Source organism: Melanostigma gelatinosum (assembly GCF_949748355.1).
Source record: "Melanostigma gelatinosum genome assembly, chromosome: 16".
NCBI classification, from domain to species: domain Eukaryota; kingdom Metazoa; phylum Chordata; class Actinopteri; order Perciformes; family Zoarcidae; genus Melanostigma; species Melanostigma gelatinosum.
The window spans coordinates 12,118,194-12,138,189 of NC_136649.1; the positions used below are offsets into that span (position 1 = coordinate 12,118,194).

At 43.7% G+C, this 19,996-nt stretch overlaps 2 protein-coding genes across 3 annotated transcripts in view; one reads left to right on the forward strand and one right to left on the reverse strand.

The window, feature by feature from the left end:
* The window catches only part of LOC306790219 (single-stranded DNA-binding protein 3), a 30,861-nt gene extending 17,042 nt beyond the window's left edge, over window positions 1-13,819 (forward strand). Inside the window, exons 5-18 of one of the 2 annotated variants that reach the window (XM_079286367.1) lie at window positions 2,848-2,937; window positions 5,258-5,341; window positions 6,556-6,615; window positions 6,708-6,774; window positions 7,417-7,481; window positions 7,897-7,958; window positions 8,117-8,162; window positions 8,575-8,610; window positions 8,725-8,779; window positions 8,971-9,041; window positions 9,425-9,503; window positions 9,617-9,645; window positions 9,770-9,871; window positions 11,038-13,819. In XM_079286367.1, coding sequence (XP_079142493.1) covers window positions 2,848-2,937; window positions 5,258-5,341; window positions 6,556-6,615; window positions 6,708-6,774; window positions 7,417-7,481; window positions 7,897-7,958; window positions 8,117-8,162; window positions 8,575-8,610; window positions 8,725-8,779; window positions 8,971-9,041; window positions 9,425-9,503; window positions 9,617-9,645; window positions 9,770-9,871; window positions 11,038-11,208 — 1,017 coding nt within the window. In that variant the 3' untranslated portion in view covers window positions 11,209-13,819. Of the gene's footprint in view, window positions 1-2,847; window positions 2,938-5,257; window positions 5,342-6,555; window positions 6,616-6,707; window positions 6,775-7,416; window positions 7,482-7,896; window positions 7,959-8,116; window positions 8,163-8,574; window positions 8,611-8,724; window positions 8,780-8,970; window positions 9,042-9,424; window positions 9,504-9,616; window positions 9,646-9,769; window positions 9,872-10,745; window positions 11,015-11,037 lie in introns of those variants that run through there. The other variant, XM_079286366.1, reaches the window with a different exon arrangement.
* An 816-nt stretch (window positions 13,820-14,635) lies between these two features.
* Window positions 14,636-18,007, reverse strand: LOC306790027 (uncharacterized protein; the record flags this gene model as incomplete). Its single annotated transcript, XM_079286127.1, has 4 exons — window positions 14,636-15,516; window positions 16,349-16,565; window positions 17,149-17,331; window positions 17,795-18,007. 4 exons carry the CDS (start codon window positions 18,005-18,007, stop codon window positions 14,636-14,638), a joined length of 1,494 nt encoding a protein of 497 aa, XP_079142253.1.
* Between the last annotated feature and the right edge of the window lie 1,989 nt (window positions 18,008-19,996).

The window sequence follows — 19,996 nt, forward strand, 5'->3', positions numbered from 1 at the left end:
CTTGCTCTCTCTCGCTCTCGCTCTCTCGCTCTCTCTCGCATTCTCTCTCTCATTCTCTCTCTCGCTCTCTCTCTCTCTCTCGCGCATTCTCTCTCTCTCGCATTCTCTCTCTCTCTCGCATTCTCTCTCTCTCTCTCGCATTTTCTCTCTCTCTCTCTCTCTCTCTCTCTCTCTCTCTCTCTCTCTCGCATCTTCTCTCTCTCTCCTCCTCTCCTGGAGCGGGGGATGCCAGGGGGACAGAGTGCAGATAGGACCTGTCTCCATAGCAACAGCTTGTGCAAGCTGCTGACACCCTACTGGGGGGGGGGGGGGGATAGTACAGGGGTTGGGGCACAGGAAGGTTTGTGTGTGCGTGACAGTGCTGGGAAAATAAGTGAGGGGGGTCACGGAGAGGAGAAAAGATGGAGAGGAAAGTGTGCAGAAGAAGAGATGAGAGGGGGGAGAGGATGGAGGAGAGAAAGAGGCAGCCGACCCGGCTTCTTCCCCAGGGACTCCGTGGCCTGCTCATGTTCACTTGCGGAATTAGCATAAATATGGGGGGAGGTGTGTGTGTGTGTGCGTGCGTGTGTGTTTTTTTTCCCCCATTTTTATGTGTGTTGGTTTCAGATCGTCGGGAGAAGAAGGGCAGCGAGTGTGTTTGTGTACATGCGTGTAATTGGTAATATGCGTTGTTGTCCAAGCATACAGTGTATGTCACATGGAAATTGTGTGTTCGTTAGGTGTGTTCGTTAAGCGTGCGTGCGTGTGAGAGAGAGCCCGCCCCTCCCCTGGGTCTTAAACCCCCTCCCTGTTCTGGTCCTGTAGCCTGTGGTTCTCCCCTGTCTGCCTCTCTGCACTGACGGGCTGCACTTTATGAGCCTGTGATGCAACTCTTTGTGTGTTCCCGTGTGTGTATGTGTGTGTGTGTGTGTGTGTTTGTTCCGCCGTGCTTATGTAAGCACTCTGAACACGCGTCTTGGTCTGTGTGTTGACAAGAATACAGTTATATCATATTTAACTCCCGGGCTGAATCCTTCACCCCCTCTCCTCTATCCTAGACTCTAGTTTTATTTTTTCCATCTTGTTTGATTGACGTGAAGGCGATTGGAAGCAGTGGTATTATTGTTCATATGTGTTGATATGATCAGTAATAGTTAAACAGTTGGGCTAATCTGGTTTAGGTGTTTTGGCCCGGATCCCAGTCTGAGTCCTAACATTGAATATCTGCTAATACCGACCCAGATACAGTGCTTATATTTACTTAAATGTTGAATCCGACTCATTGAAATAACTATTAGACCACTTTCTTTTTGATGATATGATCAACGTACCGAAGGTCATGATTCAAAACTATAAAGTTGCTGAACTTACATTTTTGCCAAAAGTCTAGCTGAACGAATGAGTCTCCTGAATTTGATATGAACCGATCAGCGAGAGAGAAGAAGTATCACTCTGCTGGAATTTGTGGAAACTACAGAAACACTCAGTCCACTCGTGGTTGTACAGCGGTGTCTGCTTTATGTAGTCAGACACCGACCTATTGAAACACGCTCGGTTCAGCCCCGATTCCGATCCTTGGTTCAGAACATCCCGACTTCAAACGGCATCTATTACTCCTTCATTTTAGAATGTGCATGTACTTTGAGTACATGTCATGTTCTATGATCTACAGTAATGTTGTGTATTATCTGTTGTGTATATTATAAACCTTTCGCATTCCAGCTGTCTTAAAACAGAAGCTAGTAGCCCTTAATTGCTAAAAAACAGTACAAACTCAACTTATTTGCTGATGACTTGTTGCTATTTTTTGATATAGTGTTATTTCATTAATCATATGCAGGATTTAAATCATGATCGTTTTAGATATGATGATTTGAAATAAACGTGTAAAAAATTTGCCGGTTACAAAAAAAAGATTTTTAATCAGCAAATGAGGCGAAAAAGAATGCTTACATATCACATTGTGATGTTCATGATTTATTTTGGATATTCAATATGACAACAGGCCTTAAATAAGATGATTGTAAACTCACAAAAACAGTAGAAAAAAAGTGTTTCAACTAAGATTAGGTAAATAAATAAATAATGTCAAAAAGTGAAACTCCCTTGACTGAAACAAACCAAAAGATATAAAACATATTCTTAATATAATCTGGACATTTGAGTATAAAAATGAGACGCAAAGATAACGAGGTCGTTTCTTTTACATCAAAACGAAGCACTTTGTATTATTTTGTGATACAATACATCGCCACCTACAGACAAACCTGCACAGTTGAATGTACACATCTGACGCATTGAAGAAAAAATGACTTTATTAAGTTGTGATATTTCTCTGTTCTTTAGTTCTGTGCAAACAAGATATCGGAGAGGTTATACTTCTGCTGTTTGTTAAATAACCAAATAATGAAACAAATGTTATATGAGAGTGACTATAATAAATATAATCGTATGAATCATCACATAGCTTGTAGAGGTTTTCGGCTCCTATTGGTCGATAAATCTTGTCTCTTTACAGCTTTGTGTCACTGAGACTTCATGGATGTTTCTCCCAGAGACCCGACTCTTCTACAGCATCACAAAAACACGTTCTGTAGGATTTCTCTGTGTGACTTAGCTTGTTCAGAGATGAGCTCCTTCTCTACCACAGATTTGGGAATTTAAAGGTTTTAACAGACACTTTTCTTCACAAACTTTTAGATGGAGTTTGCTGCTTTTGCAGGTGCAGACACTGCCCCCTATAGTAATATTTTGGCCAGTGCATGATGTACATAAATATCACTGAAGAGCAGATGGAGACACACACACACACACAGTGACACTTGCACACAAAACAGCACATTTAATCACTGCACTTTTGTGTTTCAGAGCGCAGCGGCAGCGCCCAGCCCTGTGATGGGCAACATGCCCCCGAACGACGCCATGCCAGGTGGTCTCATGCCCCCAGCCTTCTTCCAGGTATGACTAACCCCGCCCGCCCACCACCGTCACTGTCCTGTTCACACCTCCATCACCTCCGACAACACGCATCTCTGTCTCTCTCATTCATACACCTGACTCTCCAGAAACAAATCACGTAACGTTTCGGCAGTATTTGCATACTCTTTGAATTCCGTCTCCAGCACCGTAAGACAGTTTATTGCATCTCAAAGTACAGTATATTACTTTAATTCAGTCGTGTTTTAAAGAATAAGAATTTTCTCACCTATTGGCAACCACTTATATTCATTTTTTAAATATATAATAGTGTTGGTGTTTACGTTTGCAAGTTTGGGCAGAAACTTCAGCGATACGACAACTTGGTGAAACTTTGTATATTTCAGCTAATTCACTGGTTTTAAAAGGGTTCGTTTAGCTTAAAAGATTGAGAATTTTCTGAACCTGTAAGAAAAACATGTTTTTACATTTAGTCAGACATGTTTATAACACAATGTTATCTGTGTAAAACAAAAAGATCAGGTTATGTATTATCGGATTATTGATGAAAATGTCAATATCGGCCTCAGAAATCCAGTATCAGTCGAGGTCTAGTAATTAAGTCCTTCATTCTAAAATCAATAATCGCGTTTGATCAGATGACACCACAAGTCCGACTCGCCCACTTGTTTTTCCCACATTTTTTCCAAACATCGTTTATTCCACTCTCAATGTTAACACCCACCCGAGCCTCTGATGCTCACACCGTCCATTCATCTGTGGCTCGCTCTCGCCGGGCTGCCCTTCGACCGATCTGTGATTCAACCATCCCGTATTCATCCTCTCTCCGCTCCCGCCGTCTCCGTCTCCGACCCGTCTCTGCTCTGTGAAGGGAAAGGTTTTAGTGTGGGAGATGGCTGTCTGAAGAGTGAAGAGAAGGCTCACACAGACGCACACACAAACGCAAGCAGGCCTACGTTCACAAAAAAACACACACACATCCTCCGTGGTTTGATGGACAGCACTGGCATTTGGCAGGAGACACGATAAGGTGGTGGAGAAGAGTCGGGGAGGGGCGGGAGAGAAAAGGCGAGTGACACGATTGAGAGAGGGAGGGATGGATGGAGACGAAGAAGAAAAAGAGAGGGAAATGTGAAAGATCGGTGCCACCAGGACTGTGGCCCGGTGTTTGTTTTTATGGCTACCTACCACTCCATTGTTTGCTTGCTGAGAACGAGGCAATGTGCTGAGAGGATGGTGGTGATGAGAGGGGGGGGGATTAGTGAGAGTACGACTGTGAATAAGCACGGGGAAGGGTTGGGGAGAGATGGTGGGGAGAGACACATGGACGTGCTATTTATAACATTGGTGGGGGAGTGAGATTGGGCGAGGGTTTGTGTGTGTGTGTTGTATTCAAGGGACCACATTGTAACGGAAGGCTCCGGTTGTTTGCTGCAAATATGGCTCATATTCACGGTTACTTAATAATCTGTTCTGTTACAATAATGAGTTATTTGACCTAAATGATGTATTTTCGATACTCCACTATGAGAAATGTTAACATGTTGTTCTTTTCATTTAACAATCTTTTTTTCTTTATCAATTAATGTGCTGATTATATTATTTGTTAAATAGATCAAACGTTCCTTTTCTTTATAAAATCAGAAAATAATAAATCCCCTCGACAGCTTCCCAGAGCAGGTGATGCCTTCAAATGTTTCGTTTTGTCCAATCACCAGTTGAAGAGAAGAGAAGAGGTTACTGACCGTCTTAAGACGGTTGCATAAGGAGTTATTTATTAGGGGCCGTTAACCTCTTGTCTTGGGGTGAAATGTCAGCAATAACACAGCAGTCTCCGAGAAGCTCGGGGGTTGCTTCCTTTGCTGCATTGTTAACTGAAGTAGGCTCACAATAAGCAGGAAGAAAAACCCAACTGTAACTTGTTTTTGTTTTTCATCAAAACAATGATGAGCTTTGTGGTCTGAAGTTGCCACTAGTGCCTGTCCTGCTGCTTCTTGCAGTGTTGCAGTGAGCCTTTGGCAACGCTGCCCCCATGTGGTTGAGCAGAACACTCCACCTAGTCCTTTGACCCGAGGGTCCCATGGATCATCTCTTCCATCAAACCCACACATGCTAAAGCAATCCGGCAAAAATAAATATTTCTGTTGGACTTTGGCTTTTTAATTCTGTGTCTTTTGTTGAGGAGTAAATGATCTAACCTGCTCCTCTTCTTCCTCCTCAACCTAAAGACCTCTCCCCTCGCTCTCCTTTTTTAAAATGATTTTTAATTCGGGTAATTCCTCCAGGTGTAAAGCCCACTTTTGGGCCCTCCCCTCTCTGATATCGCTCTTCTTTCTTAAAGGGACCACCCGGCTCTCAGCAGTCCCCCCACGCACAACCCCCCCCACACAACCCCATCAACCCCATGATGGGACCCCATGGCCAGGTAAGACGCAAACTCTTTCTCTCAAACACCCTGCTCTCTTTCATTTTCATTTCAATGCACTACTCTCACGCTCTCCTCTTCCTCTCCTACCCTGGAGCCCCGTTAGCTCTAGTTTTGTCCTGGCTAACTCCTCGTAGATGCCGGTCCCTCTCGGCTCCTTTTTTTGTTTTGTTTTTAATGAAAGCCGAGCATCCAGAGGCAGCAGGGGCCCGCTCCTCTCCAAGGCCCCAGAACCGGCAGTCCCTGTTTGGGATGAATAATTCACTCCTTGCCCCACCCCCAGAGCAGCTTGTGGGGGGGTTGCACACTTATCTGCTCCTCCACTCTTAACACACACACACACACACACACACACACACACACACACACACACACACACACACACACACACACACACACACACAGTACACTCCCCTCTGCTCTGCTTACTTGTTCTTGCACCGTATAAATAAAACAGGGGACAGGCACTGTGGACACCTCGCATATACTCACAAAACACATGGGTGCACGTATGTACTCCCGCTTTACACACGTATAGAAAGAGTTTTGAGTTCATCTTCCAACTAGATAAGAAAAGTAATTTATTCAGCAGCAGTAATGAACTTTCATTCTCAGTCAGCCTGTGTTTCAGCACTTCTCCAGAACAGGAGCTACAGAAGCCACTGTGGAGTTTTGCCCATTAACTGCGGCGGCCCGGCTCTTCATTCTTGTGGCTTCTGGTTTCCGTCTTGTGTGCGAGAGAGTGTGGACATGCTTCCTTTAAGGCTTTTGGACGGTGTTGTTGGCCTGAGGTGTCTCTAACTACGCAGGCAGACCACAGGCCGAATCAGCTTACACCACAGCGAGAGCAGGCCGTGTGTGCAGGGAGCTGTGTGAGCGCTGTCGTTACACACACACACACACACACACACACACACACACAAATCCATGCTTTGAGTGTGTGTGTGAGCAAGTATTGTTAAAAATGATAAAACACTGACTAGCTGAAGTTTATTTTCTTATGTTTCTGGCCGGATGTGTTGATCTGTCGGTGTCGTCTTCCATTCTCCAACTACACTGTGTCCATCTGTGTGTCCTCCGTGCTACTCCGCTTTGAGAGCTCTTGGATTTATCAATAATGAAATTGTTTGTCTGTCTTTTCCCAACACTTTTCCCAACACTTTCCACTTTCAACCCTCCTTTCTTTCCCCCCTTTCCTCCATTTCTCTCTGCAGCCTTTCATATCACCACGGTATCCAGGTGGGCCGCGCCCCGCACTCCGAATGCCAAATCAGGTACATGAGCAGCTTTTTGTTGAGTATCTGTGTTGCCAAGTGTGAAGGTGAGTCGGTGTTTCAATCAGTTTCCATGTCTGGTCTTTGCTCAGCCTCCGGGGGGAATCCCTGGATCTCAGCCGCTCCTGCCAAACAGTTTGGAACCGACAAGACCGCAAGGTGAGGCTGGTCCAGCTGTCGCAGTCGAAACTCTGGTTCCCTGTCATGAAATATGTTCATTTCGTTCAGTAGAACGTTGTCTATAATAGATGATGACTCTACTTGGGCCGTAACGAATAGTCATTTTCATAATTGATTAATCTTGAGTAATTCTTCAACTGAACGATTACTTCTATAGTAGTTTCCTCCGAAAAGTACTGAAAACAATGTGATATAAATATCAATATATTCATTTTTGATGAATAATTCTAGGCCTTGTATTGATCATTTTTACTTTGATGCTGTAAATGTATAATCAATTTATATTATCTTTATTATTTTCAATATTATCTCACAGGCCATACCGCCCAAAACATTCGTGTTTTTTTTGTACAAATTCCGCTCTTCTCTCCCGTGTGGGTTGAACCCTCGTGTGGGTTGAACCCTCGTGTGGGTGTCTGGCTCAGTGAGGGGTCGGTGGTGATTTTGGCTGCAGATTACATCTTCAGGAGCCAGCGGGTTACGACTAATGGGATTAGGATGAAGCATTGTCTGCGGCACGTCTTAATGCCTGACTTTCAGAGAGTAGCCATATGTGGATTTACACAAACACCAGTGGGTTATGTGCCGTCGGTGTGTGACTCTGTGGCTCTGCTCTCACAGGACATCCTAACATGGGCGGACCAATGAGAATGAACCCTCCTCGAGGAATGGCCATGGGCCCACAGGTATGAGTCTGAAACCACACACACACACACACACACACACACACACACTTATTCATTTATTATTGAATGTCAATTGAAGATTAGACGGGACTGTTTCTGTTACTGTTGAGAGTTCTGTTAATTTAACACTTTGATTTATTCGTATGAAATGTATATTACTGCCTGTGTAGGTGCGGTTACTCTTACAGGCTAATATTGTATCTTTTTTTTTTATTCTACTTTCTCCTGTATCCTCATCAGAACAGTCCGGGCGTGTTTATTGTTCCGTGATGGTAGAAAATGTGGCACAAAAGGCCAAATCCAAGACAGTTAAAGACGTGGTCTCCAAAATCAACAATAACAGGAATATTGTTGAGAATCAATAATGGCGTCTCGTTGAATGTTCTAACAAAGATTTTAACATTTTGTCTGACAGAATTATGGAGGTATGAGGCCTCCTCCAAACTCCATGGGCGGCCCCATGCCAGGAATGAACATGTAAGTTAAAGCGTCTCGTACATCTAGTCCAGTAGAACGACTCTTTGTGTCTTATTGCAGGTTAATCTCTGTTTATCTTGCCTTTTCACTTAACACCATTTCATTTTCCTCTCTTCCCTTTCATTCTTCTTCTTCCTTCTCTTGCTGTTTTGCCTCAGTGGTCCCGGAGGAAGAGGGCCTTGGCCAGGACCGAATGCTAACTCTGTGAGTCAGAACGCCTCGTCCTGTATACATGCCCGCGTAAAGATGTCGGGCAAAGGGAGACCTTCAGTGCCGCGCAATTACTTTTTAACAACACAGCAAAAATCCGAATGCCAATAATATGATGTATCAGAGAGGTGTTGATTTTGCGCTGCGATTTCTGGTGTCCATCAGTCAGTTTGATCGAGGGATACTTGTGACTCTCTTGCAAGGCAGTTTCCCTGAAGGCCATTTAAAAGGATATTTAAAGCACAAACTGTTGAATCAAAGACTTCCTATAGACTGAAATCAGCACACTTCATTGCTGCAGTCGGCACATTTCTAAGTTCACAAAAGTAACGGGTGTTGTAGGACTGTTGTATTGGATTGTGAAGATTCACATTCAGTATCCTCTGTGTCTTCTTTCCCCCTGCAGATAGCATACTCCTCCTCATCTCCAGGAAACTATGTGGTGAGTTCAGATCTGTCGGAAACGAGCGCAGCTCTCCTGCATACGTTTAGAATTGAATTCATGTCCTGGTGAGTGTAAGTTGAACCTCTTGTCACTGCTCGTTCCCCCCCCCAGGGTCCACCAGGCGGAGGAGGTCCAACTGGAACTCCCATCATGCCCAGCCCAGGTGGTGCGTCACCCAACTATGTCCCCAGCACTAACACTTATTTTAGAAATAGACGTGTCGCTCTCTCTTTTTCTCACAAAACAAGCATGAACGTGTCCCCTCATCAACCATCAGTGTTTTTTGTACTTAGTGATCAACATTATCTCTCTATGTCATGGAACTAAACTTGTTGTTGTTGTTTTTTTTCCTCTCAGATTCTACCAACTCCAGTGAAAACATCTATACGATGATGAATCCTATCGGACCGGGCGGCAACAGACCCAATGTGAGTCTCGCACGTGCTTTCAAGTTAACGACTGGCTCCGTAATGTTGTTTCAAAGGTTGAGCTTTCCAGACTTGAAACCGTTTCAGAAACTGCAGATTGATTTCAGGGTCTAAATTATGGATGTTGTTGTAACGATTAAAATTACGCAACCTCGCCCACAAAAATGAATCTACTTTAAAATGGGGGTTTCTAACCACATCACTGGGCACCAGCACAACTCTGCATTAGAGAAAGGCAATGTTGCCACGATGGTCAGGAAATTAACCGGGGGGGGGGGTAAATTAAATCATCGACTTCACCCCGAGCTGAGAAGACCGCAGAGGTCAAACATGAAAATAGTGTTGCGGTCGTTTATAAGGCTTGCTCTTCATCTTGTCACCAGTTCCCTATGGGACCCGGGCCTGACGGGCCGATGGGAGCTATGGGAGCCATGGAGCCACACCACATGAACGGATCACTAGGTGAGTTCAAACACAGTGGGGCTTTACAAATCACTGATGCAACTCAAACGCTGCTTTGTTTTTGAGCACGTTTACCTTGAAATCCAATTGAGCCGTTCCTTTCTCCTCCTCAGGCTCTGGGGATATGGATGGGTTGCCAAAGGTGAGTTAAAGAAAAATCTGATTTGCAGTAACCTCTTGTTTGCCGAGTGTTCTTCGCTTTCTACACTTTCCTGTTTTTAAGACGTAGTCCGATCAATTTCCTTTTTGCCCTCTTCGTCCTCCAGAGCTCCCCTAATAACATGGGGGGCATGAACAACCCTCCTGGAACGCCGAGAGATGACGGCGAAATGGGCGGGAACTTCTTGAACCCATTCCAAAGCGAAAGTGTGAGTAGAGCGAGTGACTGGCATCTCACCACCCTTAACAGTTCTCCTTGACTTCATGACAAACCAGTGCAGGAATGCAAGCAGAGGGTTCGCCTCATTTTGTGGGACAATGCACGAGAGATTTGAAATGCAAAACTTGCTTCATTGTTCCTAAAGCGCACAACAGCAAGTTAATTGAACAGAATAGTAATTCAAAAAAAGCCTGTAAAGAATATCTGATGTTCTGCTTGCATTGGAGCCGTTTACTAATCACTTCAAAATGCACTGTGTATGCATTGTGTCCCCTCTATCAGTGATCAGCTGATGGACACAAATGCCTAGTCTGTTTGGTTTATTTGTTGTATCCCAGGACAAATGTTGCCAGCTTTAAGAATACAGTAGTTGCTGAAGTTTTAGATGCAGGTGGAGGGGCGGACTGTGTACCTTGCATCGTGTCTCTTAACCTCGGCCTGCAAAGCCATGGGGTGCACAGCCTGCCATTAAAGTTGAGCTCTAATACTCTGATTCAGCGAGTCAGCTGTACAGCTGGGAAACATTAGAAATATTTCAAAATAAGAGCTCTTTCGAGCCGTTACTAGTGCATTTTGACCACCACAGTGAAATGTCTTGTTTTTAGAAGTAAACAAGGCGATTAGTTTGACTGTTTCCGATGCTTTGTGCTAAATACAAGTTCGGTGTGTACCAGAAGATGCTCAACACGCAGCCCTAATCATCAGAAATATGACTGAATTATTACAGTATTGATGACTTGTGTTAGAATTGTTGCGTTCAGGATGCAGGGCTGGGTGTGAGCGCCCTCCTGTGTTTACATGTTGTCAGTGACGTATCCACTCATCTGTGCCCTCCTCCCCCCTCCCCCTCTCTCTCTTTTCAGTATTCACCCAACATGACTATGAGTGTGTGATTTTATTTTTTCCTCTTTTTTTTTTTTTTTTTTGTATTTTTCTTTATTTCCCCGCCCCCTATTTTGTCCCCCTGCACCTGATTTTATTTATTTTTTTCCCCCTTTTCAATACAATCCTTACTTCACCTCGGATTGGACCTGCTCCCCTCCTCTCTCACACACATATACCCCCCCCCCCCCCCCCCCCCCTCCACCCACCGATACGGGGTCCGCTCTCAACCCCCCTTTCCCCTTTTTACTCTGGAACGCTATGGCCGCACAGCCTTCTGGGACAGCCCTTGAGCATGCTGGGACTCTAATTAAGACGGGCCCTCCTGGAGCATGCAAGATGGCCGCCGGTCTGAATAGGAAGCAGTCACAGAGCAACAGGCAGAGCCTCCTCTCTGACTCCGGCCCCGGCCTCCCTGGCTTCCTGTCAGGTTCTAGACAATGAGCAAGGGGAGGAGGACAAACGGAGAGAAGGAGGGAGAGAGGAGACTGGATAACACAGCCCTCCCATCAAGACACAGAGCTGCCTGGAAGCTTCTCAACCACGACTTTGGACTTTTTATCATCATTGTTTTAGTTTAGTTTCTCCCGACGGATTCAGTCGAAGGTCGGATGAAACGACCCCTCCCCCCCCCCCCCCCCACACTCTGTGTGTACATTTTTAACAGAGATGTTGTGATGATCAGTGAACTTTGTTCCCCCCTCATTTTATTTTTGTGTATGTATTGTATCATTGCTATTTTTATTATTGTATTATTGTTATTAATGATATTGGTATGATCATTTTAAGAATAGGTTCTAATTTCTGTTTATAGGGGCCCATTGTTATGATGAACACAGCATAATATGTGCACACAGATCAGAAATCATTTGCTGTGTAACATGTGGCTCCATGTGAGCACGCTGCCCCCTGCAGGTAAGATTCTATCCATCACGGTACTGATTGGCCCCTTTTTTTAAAATCTTTATCAGAGTTTTAGCAACCTCCTAAATTTTTAACTCCTTGTTCAGTAATCCAAACCAGAAGAAGAAGAAGAAGCGGCTCCTGTTTTAGTAGCTTCCATGCAGTGAAATGCACAGCTCTATTTATTTATGTACTTTAAATTTGTCTGATGAATAATTGTTACTTTAAAAAAAAAAGTTATCCCTATTTTTGTTAGTTTTTGTTTTTTTTATTAATTGCCGAACTAGTAGCAACTGTGTAAATATGCAGATCCAGTCAGCAGCGTCTCCTCGTCTCCGTTTGACTGCATTAGACACTCTTTCCGAGCCCTGGAGGTGCTGAAGCCCCCCCCACACCCCACACCCCACACACACACACACACACACACACACACATGCTGCTTCCACTAATGCTGCCCACTTAGGTTGCGTAGGCTGCGTTCTCATCTCTGCTGAGCTGTAGTGAGCACTTGGATTGTTTTTGTTTGCTGATGAGTCCTCAACACACTGTGATGTATGTCTGTGCTTTCATGGAACATTTTGCTTTTACACACCAGTCGGTTTAGCTTGCGGACCTGTTGTCGTACATGCGCTGCTCCTTCTGAAAGGACTTCTGGCTCTCTGCTGATCAGTTTTTTACAGGAAGAGGAAAGGCTCTGTTGACTGTGACGAGTGGCCTCTTGAAGAAAAAGACCTCCGTCCTTTTTCCCTTTTCTCACCTTTCCAACGGGCCAGCATTGAAACTCTCCCACACCACCCTCTCTGATTTTTTTCTTTTTTTTTGTACAACTCTCACCATCTTTTCATTTGAATCTTTTTGTAAATACTGTAAAATGCATTTTGATATCATTGACATGTTTTGATATTTTCAAATCACAGCAACAGTTGATCAGAAACGTGCTGATTCGGGGCAACTGTGTGTGTGTGTTTGTTCAGAGATGGTGTGTCTTTGATGATGAGCATCAGAAACTGGAGCTGCTATAGACTATTATGCTATTTCACCTCATCACAGACAGACGTGGCGCTTTACTGCGCATCAGAGCTGTAAAGCGTCGAGGGGTCTAAGAGGATGAGGGAGGACTGTGTTGAAGTGAGTGTGTTTGAACGCTAACTCACTGTCACACACACTTCCTCTGCAAATCTTTAAATTCAACATGATTCTTGGCCAGAGGCCTCCCTCCTCCGCCTCTGTTCTTGGAAATTTTTCGAGTGAGGTGGTGAAAAATCCACCAAAACAGGCATATTCTTCACTATGTTTAACAGGGAATTTGCAAGAATAGAACGAAAGGAGGAGTTTTTCATAATTGAACTCGTCCCCTCCACGTCTCACGCCGACAAACTGTATTTAATTTCCCTCTTGACACGAACCGGAAGCGGCACACTGGCTCTCAATCCGACACACCAGGGACCAGAGTACAGGCGTAACTATGAAGGATTTGCTTTTCTTTTTTTTTAATCTATTTAAAATGGGCCGGGGAGAAATGTTTTGGGAAAGTAAAGAGGAAAAAAAAAAAAATGAAGGGACAGATTTGTTCTTATTGCTGAGAAGAGGTAGAGAGAGTGCGGGAACAGGCGTTTCCTCCCCTGTACCTTTGAAATACTGTTGTATAAAATGCAGTCGAACTTCTCTCTCTCTTTCTGTCCTGTAAGTAAAGCCGTCACAACGTTGATCATTTCTGTATTTCTATTGTGCTGATGTATAATACTGTAACATTCAGGGGTAGGGAGGGTAAAGAGGATTTTTTTTTTTGAGGGGAGTAAAGATTTTTCTGTTCAGTTCCTAATTTTTTCCTCTTGATGACAAAGCAGTATTGAATATGAGGCAGTCTGTCCTTGGGGAGTTGCTTTGTATCTCATGTTAGGGTAGTTTCAGATCCTAAATGTCTCGTGTAGTAAAATGAGAGGTTCCTTCTACGTATGTTTCTTTATATTGTAAAGTTTCTTTAGACAAAAAAATGTTGCTTATTGGGGAAAAAAAGGTGGGAAAACTGCATTGATAATAAATGTGTTTCTTTTTTTGCTTTTAATTTTCATCAAGTTGTCAGTCGTTTTTGCCTGTGTCCCCCTTGTTGTAGATACATATTAAAAACAAATAAAATGACTTCACTCCTTTTGCCATGAACACGTCTTTTACTGGACTGATACGTCACCATATTCCTCCGCTAAATCTTCAATCTTCCAGTTTTTCTGTGGCTCAGCTGATGTCTTGTGGTGGTTCTCGTCAACAGACAAACTTTAGAGTTCACGTTTAAAGTGCTATCTGTGGAGTTTAAGGTTTTTACTCTGCACGAGAATACAGATTAAACTAGTGGTTCCCAATTTGGAGGGATCGTGAAATGGTGGATAGGGATTAAGAAAAAGCATATTTGCTACAAAAATATTAATTTTCTAAATATAATGTAGCATTTTGTTTCTTGCCATACCTTCTGAGTTTCACCATTTCAGACCTTTAAAAACAAACATTATTTGATTGAATAGCTTTCAGCTCACATGGATATATGAAAGCTGTGAGGAGGGGTCAGCAGCCATAGCTTGGCTATAAAAGGTGATCATTTATTGATTAAAAACATTTTTCACAGTTGTGGGTTTATCCCCCTTTTATTAGATTGCGCTGCTCTGTTTTTGTTTGTTCAGACAGATGTTCAGTTGACCACCAAAGAAAACCAGCAAATATTTACTTTTGAGAACCAAGTATTTTGTTTATCTATTTTATCCCTTTTAACATTTTGGGCTAATTTCACATCACAAATATGATCCAGTTATATTTATTTTTCATATTATATATATTTTATTCAATCTCATTTAAGTTTTTCTTTTTTTAATTTAAGGATTTATTTTGCATTTATTTTGCACAAAACAATGAATTGTAATGGCAGTGATGTTGGGATCTTACAATGATTTACTCAGCTGCCGCTTGTCAGAGAAGCACATCATCGAGGGATGACGGCCGAAAGGATTTCTCCTCCTCTGATCTGCTCAAGCTGCACCGAGTGGCGACGTGGTGACCTCTTGCCCCTCTCGCTGCAGGAGGCCGGAGCAGCAACCAGGGAGGTCAACGAGGAGGCGAGCGGCAGCCGGGGGAATAACGCCGATCTCGCAGATGCCCTGGATGAAGAGGAGGGTGGAGAGGAGCTGGGCGGGTGAGGCAGAAACACCATGCGCCTGCTTTTGGAGGAGGACACCTGGGTTGGAACCTGGAGGTGGGAGTGTGATTGATTGGCTATGGGTGGGAGGTGAAGCGAAGGAGGAACCACCGTGAGGGAAGAGAGGGTGTTCCTGCGAAGTGGGGAGTGAGGGGACAAACAGGCTGGAAGCTTGACGACACAGCTCCTCAGGGTCATGTTGTCTGATGTTGAACCTCCAGGTGTCAAACACCTCCCGGGGACCAGTCTGCTTGGGGTTGCCTGAGACGAGCTCATCTCTGTGAGGGAGAGGACCGACTGAGAGAGCCTGGGAAGAAAATCCTCACCGCGGCTGTTGTGAGTCTCTCCTCCATATCTGTTGTGCCTCCTTTGAACCGCGCTCTCCTTTCTCTCTTCCATCCTGGACTGATGACAATGTGGCTCCTCGTCTCCCCTCCCTCCTCTCTCCCCCCTTGAATCCTCTCTGTCCCCCTCCTCCTGCCGGCTCCTCTCCCTCATGCCCTCCTCGTAAGTCCGGTTCAGACAGGCCAGGTTGTGAATGGCCAGCCATGGTTCAGACAGCATTCTCTGTCTGGGCGGTGGAGTGCTACACTGGCTCAGCGGACTCAGCTCGCAGGAGGGATGTCTGCCATTGCCGCTGCTGCTGCTGCTGCTGCTTCCCCTTTGGCCTGATTGAGGCGAATAAGACACAGACAATGAGTGAAAAGCATACATATGGAAGTAGTTGAGAAAAAACTGTTCTTTCTTTTCCATTTCGCACATCTCTTCATCTTCTTCCTTAAGTTTCTTCCATTTTCTACCCCCATTAAAGTGGTTTCCTGACCCGAGGGTCTGAAGATAGAGCTACTGTATATAAGAACAAATGTACTTGATGCTACATACTAATTCTAAGCAGATTTATGCAGGAGTACGTGGTGTGTTTATACTAGAAAACCGCCAGAAAAAGCATTTTTAAAACACTCACTGTTACTATAAAAGCTCCCACAATGCAGTGCAAAAGAAGGGTTGCAATCTTTCATTGTAATGCACCACCAGAGTTAGCGTCACCTCACCCTGACAACCCATTTCCGTCTCGTCTCCTCGGGAAGGAGCACTCAGCTAATGATTTCAACCACGAGGAATTTATTCTCATCTGTCTAGACTTGCCTTTGTTACACACCGCTCTGCTATATCCAGGAGGGGCATGGTGTCTGCATACTAAGTAGCCTGCTGTTGATGGTGCTGATCTCACCATCAAGGTGAAAAAAAAACAACCAGGACACTTGCACAATGTTACTCACCAATGTCACAGCTGTTGTGCTTTTAAAGGGCCATTCGGCTGAAATTGAGAGTTCCTTGGCAGATGGAGTTGCCCAGTTTGATGTAACTGTAGATGTTCAGATTTATAGTTTTCTCAGCAGTTTAAGGACTTCCCATCTATGTTCCCGACAAAACAATAACAAAACAATAGCCGGCTATATGTTCCTTAATCTGCTCTTCTGAACAATCACCAGTACTCACTAGTTCCTCTGAAGTTGAAGATGTTTTCTCCTTCGGGTGAGTTGGGTGATCCGGTCCTGAGGACGATGTCTGACGGGGACATGCAGGACACCGGCGAGGTGTCGGGACATGGAGGAACATTCAGGTAATGCCTGGTCACCGGGCCGCCGTTCACACCCATCTCTGTGGCGATGATGATGATGTCACGGCCCCTGGCCCGGCAGGCGTCCACCAACACCTGAAGTACACAGTAATGCTGAGATTGTATTTGGGGTTTGATGGGGCCAAATACTGACCTTTTTTCAGTGTTTTTTCGTCAAATCTGTAGGGAGGAAAAGCTTTTGAATAATTGTGGGCCACTAAAACTTGTTGAAAAAATTGTAAAAATAGATGTACTTCTACTTGAGTTGAGTATTTCCTTTTTATGCTACTTCATACATTTACTACAATATATCTCAGAGGGAAATATTGTACTTTTTACTACATTTACTTGACAGAAGAGTTACTTGTTCCTTTTCAAATTAAGATTTTGCATACACAAAACATATGATCAATTCATAAACTATGATGCATTGTTCTAGATTAAAGTACCCAAAAGTATATAAATAAGTGATAATAACTTAGCTCCACTTTGACCTACTTTATAATTCAAACATTCCTAACAGATGAATGTATAATGTACCTCTTCCACCACTGCTGGATAAAGCCTAAACTAACCCTTGAGTATTTTGACAGCTAAGTTCACCTCCAGTTAACACACGTCTTTATTTTGTTCCAGTTTTTTTCCTCCATCTTCCCCAGTCTCCACCAAACGCACTGACCTTCAGTGTCGGCCGGTGCTGAGCATTGATGGCGTACACCAGTGCTGAGGCTCCGGAGTAGTCCTCCATGCTGGGGTCGCCTCCTGCTGCTATCAGGGTGGACGCCACCTGAGCTCCTGCTCGCTCCATACAGGCGTACATCAGAGCAGTGCGTCCAGCCCGGTCCTGTGCATTTGGATCTGCCTGATTGGTCCACATTGGAGGTCAGTTGATGAAGACAACTCAGGTGAAACCTCAGCAATGGCCCAGTGTGAGTCTATCCATTTAGCTCGTTAGTGAATCAAAAAGTTAGAAATACATGTAATCTGATTATGATGACACTTTATCTGGCATTGCTGCTTTGTGTTGTGGTTCTCAAGTAAGAATGCACTTTATGAGACAGTTTCTACATCATCCTCCATGTAATCAATAATTATCTTGCCTTTGTGTTGTGTTCTACAGAGTGGAGGACACAAGCAGAGCTGGGAACATCTGGAACCTGTTTATGCATTCGTACCCGAATACCTCTCTTACTGCAGGTACACATTTATTGTGCATTAGAAATACATCTTCTGTGAAAACTTGCATTATGTAGATAGCATGTAGGCACATATATGGTACATATATTCTGCATTGAAATTGCCAATGTTACTCACTGCAGACTGACCTTGTTCTGGAGCAGGTAGGTGAGGAGTTTCACAGTCGCAGGCCCAGCAGGCTCCCCTCTCAGGGCCCTACAGGCAGCCAGGAGAGGGGTCTCTCCTCTCGGGTTGCACCTGTTGACCTGAGCTCCGCCTTCCACCAGCAGGCGGACCAGACGAAGCTTACAAGAGGCTGCTGCACTGATGAGGGGGCTGCTGTCTGACAGGGGGTCCGCCATGGCCTTGAGGGTGAAGGAAAGTCAGACCATGTTTTCAATAACAAAAGATGTAACAATATGCAAATTGCAACAGCAGATCATCTTCAGCGCCTGCCATGGGCATCTTTTACCTGCTGTCTTTCTAAAAATCTGGTCTAAAGAAGCAATTATATTAATATTCTCCTGATAATATTCTTTTATCAGTGTTTTAAAAAATTCTACAAACTAAAATACATTATAAGAAAGCATGATATACATTCAAATAAACCAAGTTTAAGAAGGCTGTCTGTTTTCTTGTTCACACTTTCAATAAAATGTTTACTACATCAATATACAAGACAAACGTGACAAATATATTGTGATTTAGTGTAGATCCAAGTTATATTTATTGTGTGTTAATGTATAAAAATGTAATGGCTGCTCGTGTTATTTAAATCCGTACATATTGGACATACGGTATCCACAGGGTAATAAATCGATGGATGCACAACCACGGCACGAATAGAGAACATTAAACTCACCATGTCAGTGTTTCCTTTTCTACTAACAAGAAGAAAGCTGTAATCCTGAGTTCATTCACATGATGCCATCAGTTCCTCTCATCCGTTGAAAGGTTTACCTCGGCTCTTGGATGAAGTGTCCTGATGTCGCTGGCCTGCAGCAAACTGCAGAACAAAAAAGTGAGAGGATGCTAACTTTCATCCTCTCCCTCCGTCTCTGTGTCCCCCTGTCACTCCTCTGTCCTGATCTGTCCCTTCCGTACCTGCTGGGTTGAGGGGAGGTTCGATCTCACAGCGAGCGTTCAAAGTTATGAACGGTTGTGAGCCCAAAATGTCACCTGTTGCAGACGCTGCGCTACAAAGACCCAGAGGCCCTTTGATATGAGTCAGCTTTGAAGAGTTCTCATCTGCCTTGTGACAACCGTCTGCTTCAAACACTGGCACAGAGAGAGACAGATGAGACGCACACACACAATGAATTTCAAATGCTCAAACAGCAAGTCATTTGTATTAAAAAATGTCATGTGCTTGTTCTGTCTTTTGTGTTTTTCAGTTTCTACTTATCTGCAAAGCACTGAGCAATTGCTCTGCATGCATGAATATATCTGACGTGAATGATTTTTAAAAAGGCAGAAGGGAAATGAGATAGAGAGACTCCGAGCTTGTCTGAGACCAGGAAAACACTTCAGCAACCCTCAAATGCCAGATGTGCAATTAAGTCAAACAGCAATTAGTTGGAGCGATCAAAATTGGCAGTGTGCATAAGCTTCAGGAAAGAATATTAATATAATATTCCGTACATCCTTAACATGCCATAAATGGGCATGAAAAAAAGACAAAAGCCTCCTTACGTGCTGCAATTTCGCTGCTTTGGAGTACTTTTAAAAGTATTTTTCAAAGTCAGACATTTTACTTTTAGCTGAGTTGTTTACAGATGTGGTGAACTATATTTATATCTGTCGTTCTCTCTCTCTGTCAACACCCTGCCTGTTATTACTGCTGACTTTCAAACCATATTTAACCCAAGTAATCAATATGAGATGCAAGACTGAGAAAAACAACCAATTCAGCCACTTAAACCAAATTATGTTGCAACATCCTGTATGGCCAAATAACAAAACCAACAAACATCAGGCAGCGTTTATAAATAATGTACATCCACAAACAGCTGCAGACTTTTCAAAACCATATTAGATTTAGTCGCACAGACGGTTTTTGTTGTTTTTCGTAAGGAACAGCATAAACAGGGTAATATGCAATAAATGAATGAATAATCCCAACTTTAATTTAATAACAGGGGAAACAGAAATATTTAAAAAAACGAAGAGTTGGTGCAGACCTCAGGTTTTCTGGGAGTGTGTCTTGTAAATCTTTTTTCTCCACTGCGTTTATTCTGAAGTTTAAATTTGTAGTTACAGATTATGAATGCTATATAATTAACAAATAAATGTTGATGGAAATATTACGGTAATAAAGTGATGCGCACATTAATGCATCGATAAGTATAATC